The following is a 13,206-nucleotide window of genomic DNA, read 5'->3' as shown; positions in this document are numbered from 1 at the left end:
AAGCTGCATCAACATTCACTGAGCTGCACAAACATGAATTCATGTCCTCGTATCCTTGCAATTCTCAAAATGTATCTGAATTCATTCTAAAGTGGCAGCTCTAGTAGAACTCTTTCATGCAAAATGGTAATTAACTGTTAAAATGTAGAATTTGATTAAATGACATCTCTTTATTGCATTTTAGGTTGAGATAGTCAAAATCTTGGATCTAGATCATTACCAGCTTCAAGTGAGTTGTTCTTTGGCTCAAGGCCAATCAGCTCACAGAGGTTTGAAGGCATCCTCCCTGCCTGCCAGGTGTCCATACTATTAAGCATAACCTCTTGGTGATGCTAAAACGTTACACTTGAAAGTGTAACTCTCAAAGCGGTTCACAGAAGACCAGAAACAAAGGGGCACACATACTTACACACGAGCACGCCGTGAACCAAGGTCCCATGTCCAGTCTATTTATAGTTGAGTAAAATGGCTGTTAAGGTGTCCAGAGGGAGCCGGGGGAAAGGTAAAGTTAATTGAATTTGTGAGAAGATATTTAGCGCACATTTAGATGTTAGTTCAATCAGCCAACTGTAGAGTGAGTCAGCCCACGGCTACACCTCCCCGTGGACTCACAAGGTACACACATCAGATTAGACACGCAGATACACATGCATGCACTGCTCTACTCACTGGCACGTAAGCGCCCATTTACTTGACATTTAGACATTAGCGCAATTAGAACACTACAAAGTGAATGGGAAAATGGCCATAGGACAGGGGGAGGCAGCTATTTAGGAAACTAAATGTGCAGCAAAATCAGGATGTAGATGCACAAGCATTTAAACACGTGCGAGTATTAAATCAGCATTGAATTCATTCAATCAGCAGCAAACTGTACATGCGTGTAAACTAGGCCTTTCTTTTTACTGTTCCTACTGCTCTCTCCAGTACTCAAGCACACACACATATTGAGATTGCAAGTTGTGTTGTGATTGGCTTTATGTCCGCTCCTCATTATCCTTTATTATGGTTTTAACTCGGCTTGTTTTACATTTGGGACCACAGTTCAACTATTTACATACTGCTTTGCTAGATAAAAGCTGTGAGCTTTACATGCCAGTCAAGGAAATGGGAGCATTTCAAGCCAAGAACAACACTCTGCTCTAGTTTCTGACCTTCCTTATCGCTTAATGGTAAAATTATTACAATCACTCAGATGTTGTTTTGTCCCTACTGTGTGTTATTGTGCCTGTGTGTGGAATGTTCAGAACTTAAACCTTACAACGTTTTGTGCTAAATACTTTGACAGCAAGGCTAAAAAGTGCCTCAAGAAATTTTGGGAAGTAACAAAATTCTTGAAGCTAAAAGAAAATGTAATTAAAAGGATTAAAAATGTAATGTGTGACTTTTTGCAGAAATAAAAATATAAAATTTTAATTGGAGAATATTCACATGCAAATTAGTTAAAACTGACTATAGAGGTTTCAGCTTTCATTTTATTGCTGCAACTGCCTGTCATCCTTTCAACCCCCAAAACATCTGCTCAGTTTTGGGTTTCTTTGGTTTGTTGGTTTCCTGAATCATCTGAGGATTTTTAAAATCTCTGTGACCCAGCTGCATGTGCTGAGCCATATGTTGAAATACATCCATATAGCTTTTAGCAATATCTGGTCTGAGTACTTCTAAAAAGCGCTGAGTTGATTTGAGCAAGTGTCTTACTTATTGTTCAAGCTGTATCTCTATCTGTCCCTTTTTCTCTCTTAGCTCTTTCTCTCTCCCTGTTTTGTCCTAACTTTTTTTCAAAAGCTGTTTTTTTCCTCCCTTTTCCTCTCTTTGTTGTTTTTTCTCTGCACCTCTATTTATCCATCTATCTCCTCCTCCTCCTCTTCATGCTAATATCCTACTCTCTCTACTCCCCTCTCTCCAGGTGCTGAGGATAATGGTTGCCTTCCTGCGTCTGGTTGTCCTGACGTCTGCACGTGCTCAGACGGCGTGGTGCGATGCAGCAACAGAGGGCTGCACTCTCTGCCCAAGGGCATTCCCAAGGACACCACTGAGCTGTGAGACAGGCTTGCTTGCACTGTAACACACACACACATGCATACACAAGCTTCACTACATGAATGTGCATACTCAAACATTCAGAAACAGACATATAGCATGCATATACAGTCACAGAAAAAAATTGTATGCCGTCAAATAGCATGCAAAAGTTCCATAAACACATATAGCCCCACTTTGCTGCAGTGCATTAGTGATGCTGCAGTTTGCTCTCCTGCTTCAGAAACTAGCATAGCAATTAGTGAATTACGCACATGCTCCTGCTTTCTTTCTTTTTGTGTCTTTAGGATTTAGGTATACAGTAGACGTACTTGTGCTTGTATATAATTACATGCTGATGTTACAAATCTATGAAGCAACCCAGTTATTAAATCTAACTACCACTACACAGTAGGATCTTATATAGTTGAGAGGTATTATCATGATACCATCTTAAAAACTGCTTTATAACTAGTTTTAATGCTACAGTGTCAATTGCTTCAATACACATTTTTCTCTCATATCAAATTTCGCCAGAGCAGTGACTATTTTTCATGCTGTTTCCTATAATAATTAGGTGAAATCAGAGTCATTAACCTCAATAAAATGTCCATTTAAAAAAAATAATAATCTTTTGTAGAAATAATGTAAAAAATATGAATAATTGTTTGTTTGCTTTATGATTAAATTGGTGCTTCAAGAGAATTGCTTTAATATCTTTCATTAATTTCAAGCTATCAGGAATCCTTGTAATAAAGAGACATTCTTAATCATCAAAGATAAAACAAGGCTTAATGTTAATTATGATTAGGAAATTTAAAAAGAAGTAGGAACAAAGTAATGGTGAATTATTGCACACACGTTCATGCTCATGCACAACCACAGAGGAACCCCTCTAGCTGTGAAATAGGCCTGCTCCACAGGGTCAATAGCAGTGATTAGGTATTGATCAGGCTGAAGAAGACACTCCATCATACTGTCCACATGACCTACTTATGACCTGAGAGAGACAAACAGAGACCAATGCATCATAAAATATGTGTATGCTTGTGTGTACACCTTTATTTTGTTTCTCACAATATTAGAAAGCAAGAAAGAAACGCCAGAATGTGAAAATTCTCTGTATGTCTAACACAGAACTTTGCTCATATAACATAATGTAACAGTTCCCCCTTTTTCTTCCCTTTAAACATAGTAAAAACACAGACATCATTAAGATGCAATCATAAAGCTCAGCAACCCAACACTATAACAGCATCACAGTCATTTAAATTTGACCATCTCCCCGTTCAAAGCACTACCCCACGTAAGCACTGCACCCCTTCTAGAGTGGCTGCTGCCTTTTTAATTCACTATGTGAAATTCCCCTTCTGATCACCTGCATTTGTGTCCTCCTCCAGGAAAGAGAAGTACACGTGAAGGTGTTCTAATGAACAGGGATGCTATTGAATAAAGAATCTTTTAGTGTGGCCAAAAATTCCCTTTTTTATTTGCTACGTACCGGCACATGTTGGCTAATGTTCTCTCTCTAATAACACCCCAGGACATTACAGTACACCTCTTGACAGACTAGCCCTGGGAGACAAAAAACAAAACAAAAAAAGATCATAAACACACACACACACAAAAAAAACTGTCAAGCTCTCGACCTGATGTGGCAACTTCTGGCTTGGTTGTTGCAGATCCTTCCATTGAAAACTCTATTTTTTTCTCTCAGTCTACATAAAGATTGGGTCAGTTTGACACAGATGCTAATGTGTGCTGTCTGTAGAAGCTTGTGGTCCATAGGGAAATCGCAAACATACATGTGCAAATGATCTGAAAGGAATGTCTGTGGAGTGGCCCAGAAGTGCACAGCCACACAACCTTGAACGTGTGATGTCCATTCATCCATTTCCTTAATTGCTTGTTCAATTCAGGGTCACGGAGACTTTGACAAAGACAGACAACCATTCATACTCACATTTACACCTACAGCCAGTCACCAAATAACGTAATGGGAGATAAATGGGAGGTGGCCAGTTTTAAATGAGTTCTTTTGTTTTCTTCACAGTCAAAGCTAGTGGATGCAAGAAGCTCCATTCCTGTTATGTTGGTTGTTATGCATCTCATTCATTCACTCTTCTTACCAACAGCACAAACTTATACCCTTCTCTTCTTGTCTGCTTTCTGTATCATTCCACACTGTTGATGAGACACAAGTTACTAATCCAAAACTTTTACTTGCTCCCTTGGCATCAATTCACCCCTCCACATGGCTGTATTTGTGTATGTAATAAATACTATATTAAGTATGCATTTTTTTCTTGCAGTTACTTGGAGGGTAATATGCTGACATCTGTGCCCAAGGAGCTGGCAAACCTGAAACAGCTGTCGCTGGTGTATGTACCTCTCACATAACCTTGAACAGAATGCACATATGCCACAACATTTTCCAGTTTACAAAACCAATATGGATGCATGCAGTATGTGTTTGTATGGGTCCCTCATGTAAGTTTCTGTCGACACAGGGACCTGAGCAACAACAGCATCAGTGCTTTGGCCCCATACACCTTTAACAACATGACTCAACTAGCCACACTGTAAGTTACCATGGCAACATATGTACCTATTGATGCATAAACCTGTACACGTGTACATGTGCATGCACATGTACACATGTACATATAATTTTTTTTTCTTTCCATACTTTTGTCTTCCTCCTAATTTCTCTTCGTCCTTGTTTTCATTTTCCAGTCTCTCGTTTAAGGTTTATCGCTTCTTCATCCACCCCCCCCCCACCCCCACCCCACACCCCCATCCACTCATCTCAGCCTCCTCTTGTATCTTCTTTTTCCTTTATTTCTATTCTAACATACACATATGATATGTTCGTTTTTGCCCCAATGCATTTTTCATATTTAGAATATTTTCCTTTTTAAAATTTTAAAATGTATCCTGTTGAAATGTTGGCTCCTCTTCCTGCTTTTATCCCATCTCCCTCTGTTTTTTTCTATTTTTTTTTTTTTTACCTCTGCAGGAATTTTCACAAAGTTACATAAATTATTCTTTTAATTTATGGAATTAACTTTAGTTTTGCCTTTCTTTTTAAGCAAAGAATCTATAAACACAATGGCTATATATCAACTTACTTTTTTTTCCAGCAACGCCCTGTTTCATATTTCATAAAGTCACATTGATTCACGCCTCCAAGCTACGTCCTGCAACTACAGATTTCTACTCTCTGCGCCTACATAGCACCAGATACAAATCCTGTGCACAGCTCAATCACACCTAGGGAAGATTTGAAGGTAGCGGCAGAGAGGCGTGTTTCACTTTCCACGTCAGATTTTCCAGGATTCATTATTCTTGGCTGTTGGGATCTTTTCTCAATGGGTCCAGGCCACTGGTGAAACAGAGAAGATGAGGATTAAGCTTCTTGACAGTCAGTAATTATCATTAGGCATTGCTTCATTGAGCATTATGCTGAGGAATAATCTTGGCTACTACCTTGGCTGCTATTTTCCTGAATATACATCTCAGATAGTGTCTGTTTATTACATTAGGATCATTATTAGCCACCATGATATTGTGTTCAAATAATAGTAGCATCCTTAAGGGACGCTTCATTATCTGTCATTTGTTGCCAAACTCAAATTTGGATTCATTAGCAGTTTTAAAAGAAATTACATTTAACTGTGGTGTGGGAGTTTGACTTTCCAGACTCTTCTTTGACCTTTGCCTCTGGCAGGTGTTTTTATCTTTAACTATTTTTTTCTAATGTATTTGAAATGTGCCCCTGGTGTTAATTTTCATTGTCCAGCCTTCAGTGGCAAAAGGTTCTGTACCAAGTTTTTATAAAAACCAAACCTACTGTGTCATCTCTTGAATAATCTTTTCATATTTTGAAAAAACAAACAAACAAACAAACAAACAAAAAAAACCCCAAAAAGCCTCCTGATGTAGAGCTAAATCTTGTGACCTTGTTTGTGTCCTTTGTCTTACAGAATCCTCAGTTATAACCAGATTCGCTGCATCCCTGTCCATGCCTTCGATGGGCTCAAGTCACTTCGCCTGCTGTGAGTAGCGAGCTTCATCTTTAAGTGCCGCAGTGGATTCAATATTCAACACTCCCCCTTGCCTGTTATATTACAGAGTTAAATCAAAGTTTAATCACTCCCCTGATTTCAGGCTGAGTGCCATATTAAGACCCACTTGCAAAATGAGTCACAGTCCACCCAATCATCTGTTGTTTCAGGGTACTAAAATAAGATAAAAGTCACACTCTCCCATTTCTTTAATACTCCCTTTCTATCTGAATTCTTTGCCTCTCGCCATGCGCTTCTCCCTCTCGCTCTCCTCTATCTATCCTCTCCTCCTTTTCTCTCTCTTCCGCCCAGTGTTGTGTTTGATGAATCGACCTTCAGCCTCTGTTTCTCTCAGTCATCCATTTGGCTGTCCACCCTCTGTCTCACAAACCCACATGCGTGCCTACACACAGTGTGCATGTGACTATTGCTGTCTGACCAGCTTGCCTCACACATATGGAACGAGCTGCACTCACACAAAAATATGAATATACTATCCAGTCTGTGTATGCGGTGCACACAAGTGTAAACATCTACATAACGTACTTGTATAACAGCAAATCGTATTGATCCTTAAGTGTGGGGTTGCTTGAGTATCATAAATCAACATTTATTAGTGTCAGTTTTGCTGTGATACCTTAAGTTTATTAAGTAAGGATGACACTGGTGAATATTTTAAGCTTTCATCAGAGATAATGTTAAGCCCTATTCTCTGAATAAAGCCTATAAGAATCACTGAAGGTTGAAGCTGGTTATCCTCGAAAGCTTTGTTTAGTTATGTCACGGCTCCTTGAAAACACCCGTTCACTATAGTGAGGTCTGAAGCTAAAGCTGTAAATGAAAAAAATCTCAGAATGTTTACGTAAAGGTCATTTTTCTTATCGCCATTTAAAGGGTCCGTTTACTCAAATTACAACTTCTGACAATATGATAGTGATTAAAGTGTGATGGCAGAAAGCCAAGACAACAGCAGTCTTTCCAATAGTCTTTCCAGCAAAGTCTCACAACCACATCTGAATTCTGCAGGAGAAAAAGCCACAAAAAAGCCAAGAGAGGTGGCTTTTGTCGATGAAAAACTACACGGCCTCAACCAAGGCTGCTTTTCTCTTTTGCTTTGCTGAATAACTTTGGATTTCTGCGCAGCCTAAGTGGTCTTGCTGTGGTTAGAGTGGTAAAATGTTTTTTGTTTCATAATCTAGAATATTTAAACAATGGCAGTGTTGAGGCTCTTAATCTTGGTACAACTCTTGGCTCAAAATATACTTTCATTTTCATATGAGTTAGCTTTCAGTGGTGATTATTGTGAGCAAAACTTTAGCAAGAAAAAGAGTTTCACTCTCAGAGAATTCAGATTTGTTTTCAGCCATTTCTCTTTGTACTGGCGTTATCTCTTATGATGCTTTCACCTCCCAGAAGTTAGTGACCGCTTTTTTTTCTTCTTCTTCTTCTTCTTTTTTTTTTTGCTTTCTTGCTTTCATTTTACTTGATGTTACCGTCGGGACTGATCCCTCTCTGCCCCCGCATAGCAACTGGTTGCCAGGCAGTCATCACTGTCACTTCCTCATTACCCACAACCCCCCTTGGGCTAGTCATAGACGGGGGCTGTGAGACCACCATACATTGCTACACAAACGCACACAGAGATGCACATAAACATTTAAAGGCATTAAGCAGCGATAACACACACACACACACACACGCACACACACACACACACATACAAAAATCAAGTACACATACATACACATGCACAGTTTTTCCAATACTGCTGGTTTGATAGCTGTCCCCTGCTACAGCCCTTCACTCTAATGGAATGTGAACTTCTATCCAGCAGGCAGCACACTCCAATGGATAGACACACAAAGGACACACACACGCACACTCTGAAGTCTCTAAGCCCTCAGAGACAAAAAGTTTCAGACACACATCTACAGACACGAACACATACATGCAAACCCAGTGGTACATAACAAAAATGCACACATCAACACTAATACGCTTCTCGACCTGCAGTTTTCTACTGTGACACACATGATCGCTCGCACACCACCGTCTGCGAGATGACCGTATGAGACAGTTTATATTCCATTCAGAGACTCGAACAAGCTTTATTGCACAACAATGAAAAAAGGCTTTCTGTTTATTTTGTGTTATTCTTTCATAAATATTTTATTTATTTTCCATTATAGAAGGGTATGATGGTGTGTCTGCTACTGAGGAACCACAAATAAATTTGAATAATTTAGCATGCAGCTATAAGGGTTAGACTGGTGTATTAGCTTGCTCCAAAGTGAGTATTAGGCAACTGGGCAGTCACTTTCATTTAGCTCTGATATGATGGATGTGACGCAATAGGTTTTCCTTGGATATAATCCTTTTTAACATTGGTCAATAGCCCCTTGCCAGCTATGGTTAAACCTTAGCTGCACATTTAAGATACAAATCTAATTATTAAACCACAAGGTTAAAACTAATAGCTGTGTATAGTGTATGCACAATCAGTGGGCACTATGTTCGGTACACCTTGTTTGGGTTTTGCTCAATTAGTAAGAGGAGCAAAGTGTGCCAAGAAATTAACCTCTACTATTACACCCTACTAGTTTATCTACTAGTCAAAAGGTCAGTGGTTTGATCCCTGGCTCCACAAATCTTCTTCTAATTCCAATGTTGCTGCCATGGTTTTGGCTGATGTTTGATGCTAAATATTTGATTCAACAGGTAGTTGTTGTACCTAACAAATTGTACAGTGAGCCAATTATCATATATAGTTGGAACTCTATCCAGAAATATTTAATCAAGAGTCATATGTAATGCATATGTTTGGATTTTTTCATCCCACAGAGTTCATTGTACCCTACCCTACCTTTCAGTCAATGGACACAGTGAGGGTCTGTAGAATGTCAACGTCCTTTTGTCTCAAGGCACCAAAATAGGAAAATATAAGAGACCCCAGCAAAGGTCCTGAGGTTATCTACAGAGTTAGATCACCACGGCTCATAAAGGCTCTCTACTGTGTATGACCTCTTGAAATTGTACCATATGAAGGGAGACCAACTAAAAAAAAAGCATTTACTGAAGCAGTACTCACAAAATCATGTTGTGGTGCAAGTGGATAAGGACGTAACAGTACTCTGTAACAGCATCTTGGACCGAGGTCAAAAGCTCTTTCACTTTTCCTCCCTTGCTACAAAAGAATGATTAAGAAACACAGAGTACCTAATTAAATTAATTAACTACAGAATAACAGTAACAGTGGGTCAAAATCTTCCTTTTTAAATGCGTAACAAGGTCGCTGGTATGATTAATATTTATATGCTCTTGTTTTGCTCTCTGCTTCTCTCCTCCAGGACTCTTCATGGTAATGACCTTTCAACTATTCCGGAGGGAGCTTTCAACCACCTCAGCTCTCTTTCCCACCTGTAAGTACAGCTTTGGTCTGTACTGCATCTGCACTTCTACATATGTGTATCCACAGAGTAAATGTGTATTGGTTTATGCTTTTAACTTTGTTTAGGGCTCTTGGTGCCAACCCATTGTACTGTAACTGTGATCTGCGCTGGCTCTCTCAGTGGGTCAAGGCTGGCTTTAAAGAGCCTGGTAAGAAATCACAGTCAATATGCTTGCATTTGTTCAACCAAAAACGTGTGTTCACCAACATCTAATGCTGCATATAAGAAAAATACTGAATATCTTTTGACTTAAAATTGGTATTTAAGGCATTGCTCGCTGTACTGGACCTCCTGACATGGCTGACAGACTGCTGCTCACCACACCATTAAACAGATTTCAGTGCAAAGGTAAATACACATATTTTCATAGTACTAAGTGCAATATATTGTTTTACCACTCATGTAATCCCTGGATTTAGACTAGATTGGGCTGTTATTATATTTACAGACTCAAGTGTGTTTATTTCATTGTAGCTTTTGTTTGCGGTTTACTTTCTTCCCATTAAAACTACTGAGTTTTAGTTTTAGGCCATTTGGGAGAAAACAAATTTTAGCCTTGCCTTAGATTGAGTTTCACAGCTTTAGATGAGAATGGCAGCTCATGGTCAAAAATCGACAAGCTTATATGAAATGCAGATTATTTGTTTAGGCTGCTGAGGCTGTTTTTTTTTTTTCCTGTTAGCTGGGTGGTAAGAGTAGTGGTTTAAAGCCCAAACATATTCGTTTGACTGATCCATTTTGAGTTGCCAGACACTCAAGCCTTTAGCCTGTTGGATCAGCTCAGCCGGTAATACATCATGCCATATTAGAGGATTGACCATAGATATAAATGTATAAAATAAATCCCCTCTACCTCTTGGCTGGATTCTGTAAACTCATATAGAATCAGCAGACCTCTAACATCACCTCATCAAGGGCTTCTCTGCTATCAGACCAGACGGGAAAGGTGTCACAAAACGGCCGGAGGCCGAGCACCAAAAATCAAACCCACGTGCAGGAAACCCAAGGCGGAGGCAGAGTCAAGGGTTTAACAAAGGTTTATTAACTAACACCAAAATGACGTTCACGTTAGTACTTGATTTAAGGCTTGATATATGGGGCGTGAGGCTCTTGGCCAGGGGAGAGGGATAAGCAAGCGGACAGGTCCAAGAAAGCAACGGCAGCTGCTGGTGAATAGGTACGTATGTGCAGGTGAGAGATGGAAGCGTTGAGGGAGAGGTGGTGCGGTCCAGGTGGGTTAGGTGGTGTGTGGCAGCTGTCCTGAGTGGTGAAGGTCCCGAGGTGGTGTAAGGGCAGGAGGGCAGGCAGGTGAGGCAAGGAGATGAGTCCGAGAGCTGGCGGGTTAACCAGATTTCCAAGATGAGTGGTTCGGTGTGATGGAGTGTTCCTGGAGTAACTAGAACACGAGATTACAAGGTTAGTAGAGCACTTGAGATTCATGAACATGAACGTGAGGCGTGGTTACCAACATACGGTAGTTGACAAACTGGCAAGGAAGCAGTGTCAGCAAGCAGCTTAAATCTCCAACCTGATTGCCTCAATCAGCTTCAGCTGAGGGAGGCTGTAGGCCCTGCCCATGGGTGGATACCAGGGAATTTTACAGCCACACACCCAGACCATGACAAAAGGAACTGTGAAGCAGACTTCTTACACAGATAAAAGAAATATCATGAAAAGTGTAATCTGCTAAAAAGAATGAAGCTGCATTACATGACCATTGTTTACTATGTTTGTGAGTTTATAAAGTGGGCTGGGACTCCATGAGCAAACCTAGTGCTGCATAAAGATGCATCATGTCATGAACTAAAAATGATCCCATCTTACTCTACTTCTTGCCTCTACGTAGCTTGAGTTTGAGAGAGATCACACGTGCTCTTGTGCACATCTCTGACACTTTTCCTTCTTCTTTCTGCTTTCTCCCACGTCTGTTATCATTTGTAGGTCCAGTGGATATCAACCTGATGTCAAAGTGCGCCCCCTGCCTTTCAGCTCCCTGCCAAAATAATGGTACCTGTGTCTCCAATGCCGCAGGATCTTACCACTGCACCTGTCCGTATGGATTCAAGGTAAGAATATCAGCAGACAGAGACGCACTGAAGGTGGCTGTCAGACATAATATGTTTCGCTTCTAAAACTTGTTTTCTTGGTCCACATCCGAAAGTATAATATAGCCACTGGAATATACATTTTCCTTTTTTGGTCAGTGTGTACTTTAATTTATAAGTTTGATTAAACTTGCACTCCATCATGGTCTCATAAAAATGTTATATTGATTTATTGCAGTCATAATGCTTGGTTGTTATCAGGCTTGCCATACTTGCTGGTGTTTTTGGAAGTATTTACAAAGTGATTTATCAAAAGTGAAATTTTTTCAGTTGATATGGAGGCAGTCAAAATCAGTCCTTGAACCTCTGGTGCCGTGTTATTCCCGCGCCTACAGCCTTGTAACTGCTTACTATTTAGTGGTTCCTTTTTATTTCAACTCTTCTGAATTATAGAGTGCATCACGCAGCAAAATTTTCACTTTTTCTAGAAATAGTTGCTTTTTTGAAAGGTGTCCTAGATGAGTAGCCAGGCTGCATAATCCTCTGGCATTAGGAGTATTATCAGGCTTAGCTCTGGCCTTGTATGCATAATGTATCTACTTGTCTATCAATAGAGAAATGAGGAGCGAAGCTGACTGCATTGTAGGTACTGAATGATCAAAAGATAAAGGGTGTAATAGCTGTCAATATTCATAGCTCGCATTAGAAAAGACATGCACATCTTCTACTCAGTGCAGTTTGCATAGGCGAGCATGTGCATATCAGTGGTGTCTTACTGTACATTGCAAAAAAAGAAAGTCATAAATAGTTGTTTATGACACTGATTTTAAATGTAGGGGTTGCTTTCATCCTGTAGCATGAACGGAGGATCCAAAGTAGAACTAATGGTGACTGAAACTGTACTCATTGTACTCATCGGCATACCCCTTATTTGCGTATCTGTATTTAGAGATCCTTGAGCTCCAGCTTCTAAAGAATAGACTGCATGCATATCTGTTTGTGCTTGTTTGCATGTATATGTGCACGTGAGTATCTGTGCAAGGACTTTAGGTTTTACAAGAACACATGCTGCATAACCTTTGCGCTTTTACAGGAGAAAGCCTTGGTCTTGCTTTTAATTAACACATCATTTGCCAAGGTCACAGTGTGGGAAGGACTGCTGGAATGTGCATGCCTGTGTATGTTTGTGTCTGTTTATGTACATGTCTATGTGTATGTTTTTCTTACTGGCATCCACTGGGACAACATTAATTAAAATGTGTGAAGACTCAAAGAAGCAACTAGGAACATGAGGAGTGAGAATAAGAAGGGAAGACATGAGGAATAAACAACAATTAAGTACAGAAGATGGGATGATAGAGGTGTGAGTTAAAGAAAAGAACAAGAAATGTCATAGGTAAGGTGTTGTGGGAGAAATGGAGAGAACACATAGTATAAAGGAACAGTGAGAAATATGTTGAGAAATGAATGAAGGAGGCTGTGAACACAACATGAAGTTCTAAAGTTCTAAAATAAAATAGAAAAGGAAATAAAAAGATGGATTTAGATTAAAAACAAAAATAAAGCGCTTTGATCAGAACAAGTGGGTATATTGGCTGACAGAGGTTTGTCGGTGTGGAGTTAAGA

General features: G+C 39.8%; 1 protein-coding gene across 3 annotated transcripts in view; it reads left to right on the top strand.

Moving 5' to 3' along the window:
* slit3 (slit homolog 3 (Drosophila)) overlaps window positions 1-13,206 on the top strand; it is a 236,253-nt gene that overhangs the window by 198,493 nt on the left and 24,554 nt on the right. For all 3 annotated transcript variants that reach the window (XR_005693007.1, XR_005693008.1, XM_040010459.1), the window contains exons 20-27: window positions 1,907-2,039; window positions 4,332-4,400; window positions 4,530-4,601; window positions 6,006-6,077; window positions 9,434-9,505; window positions 9,601-9,683; window positions 9,803-9,883; window positions 11,477-11,601. Coding sequence is in view for 1 of the 3 variants with exons in the window: in XM_040010459.1 (XP_039866393.1) it covers window positions 1,907-2,039; window positions 4,332-4,400; window positions 4,530-4,601; window positions 6,006-6,077; window positions 9,434-9,505; window positions 9,601-9,683; window positions 9,803-9,883; window positions 11,477-11,601 (707 nt within the window). In the remaining 2 variants the exon portion in view is untranslated. The remainder of the gene's footprint in view (window positions 1-1,906; window positions 2,040-4,331; window positions 4,401-4,529; window positions 4,602-6,005; window positions 6,078-9,433; window positions 9,506-9,600; window positions 9,684-9,802; window positions 9,884-11,476; window positions 11,602-13,206) is intronic.

This window comes from Simochromis diagramma, unplaced genomic scaffold (genome assembly GCF_900408965.1).
Source record: "Simochromis diagramma unplaced genomic scaffold, fSimDia1.1 OVJJ01000585.1, whole genome shotgun sequence".
Classification (NCBI taxonomy): Eukaryota; Metazoa; Chordata; class Actinopteri; order Cichliformes; family Cichlidae; genus Simochromis; species Simochromis diagramma.
Note: the sequence above shows the minus strand (reverse complement) of the source record. Positions and strands in the feature narration are given on the sequence as shown.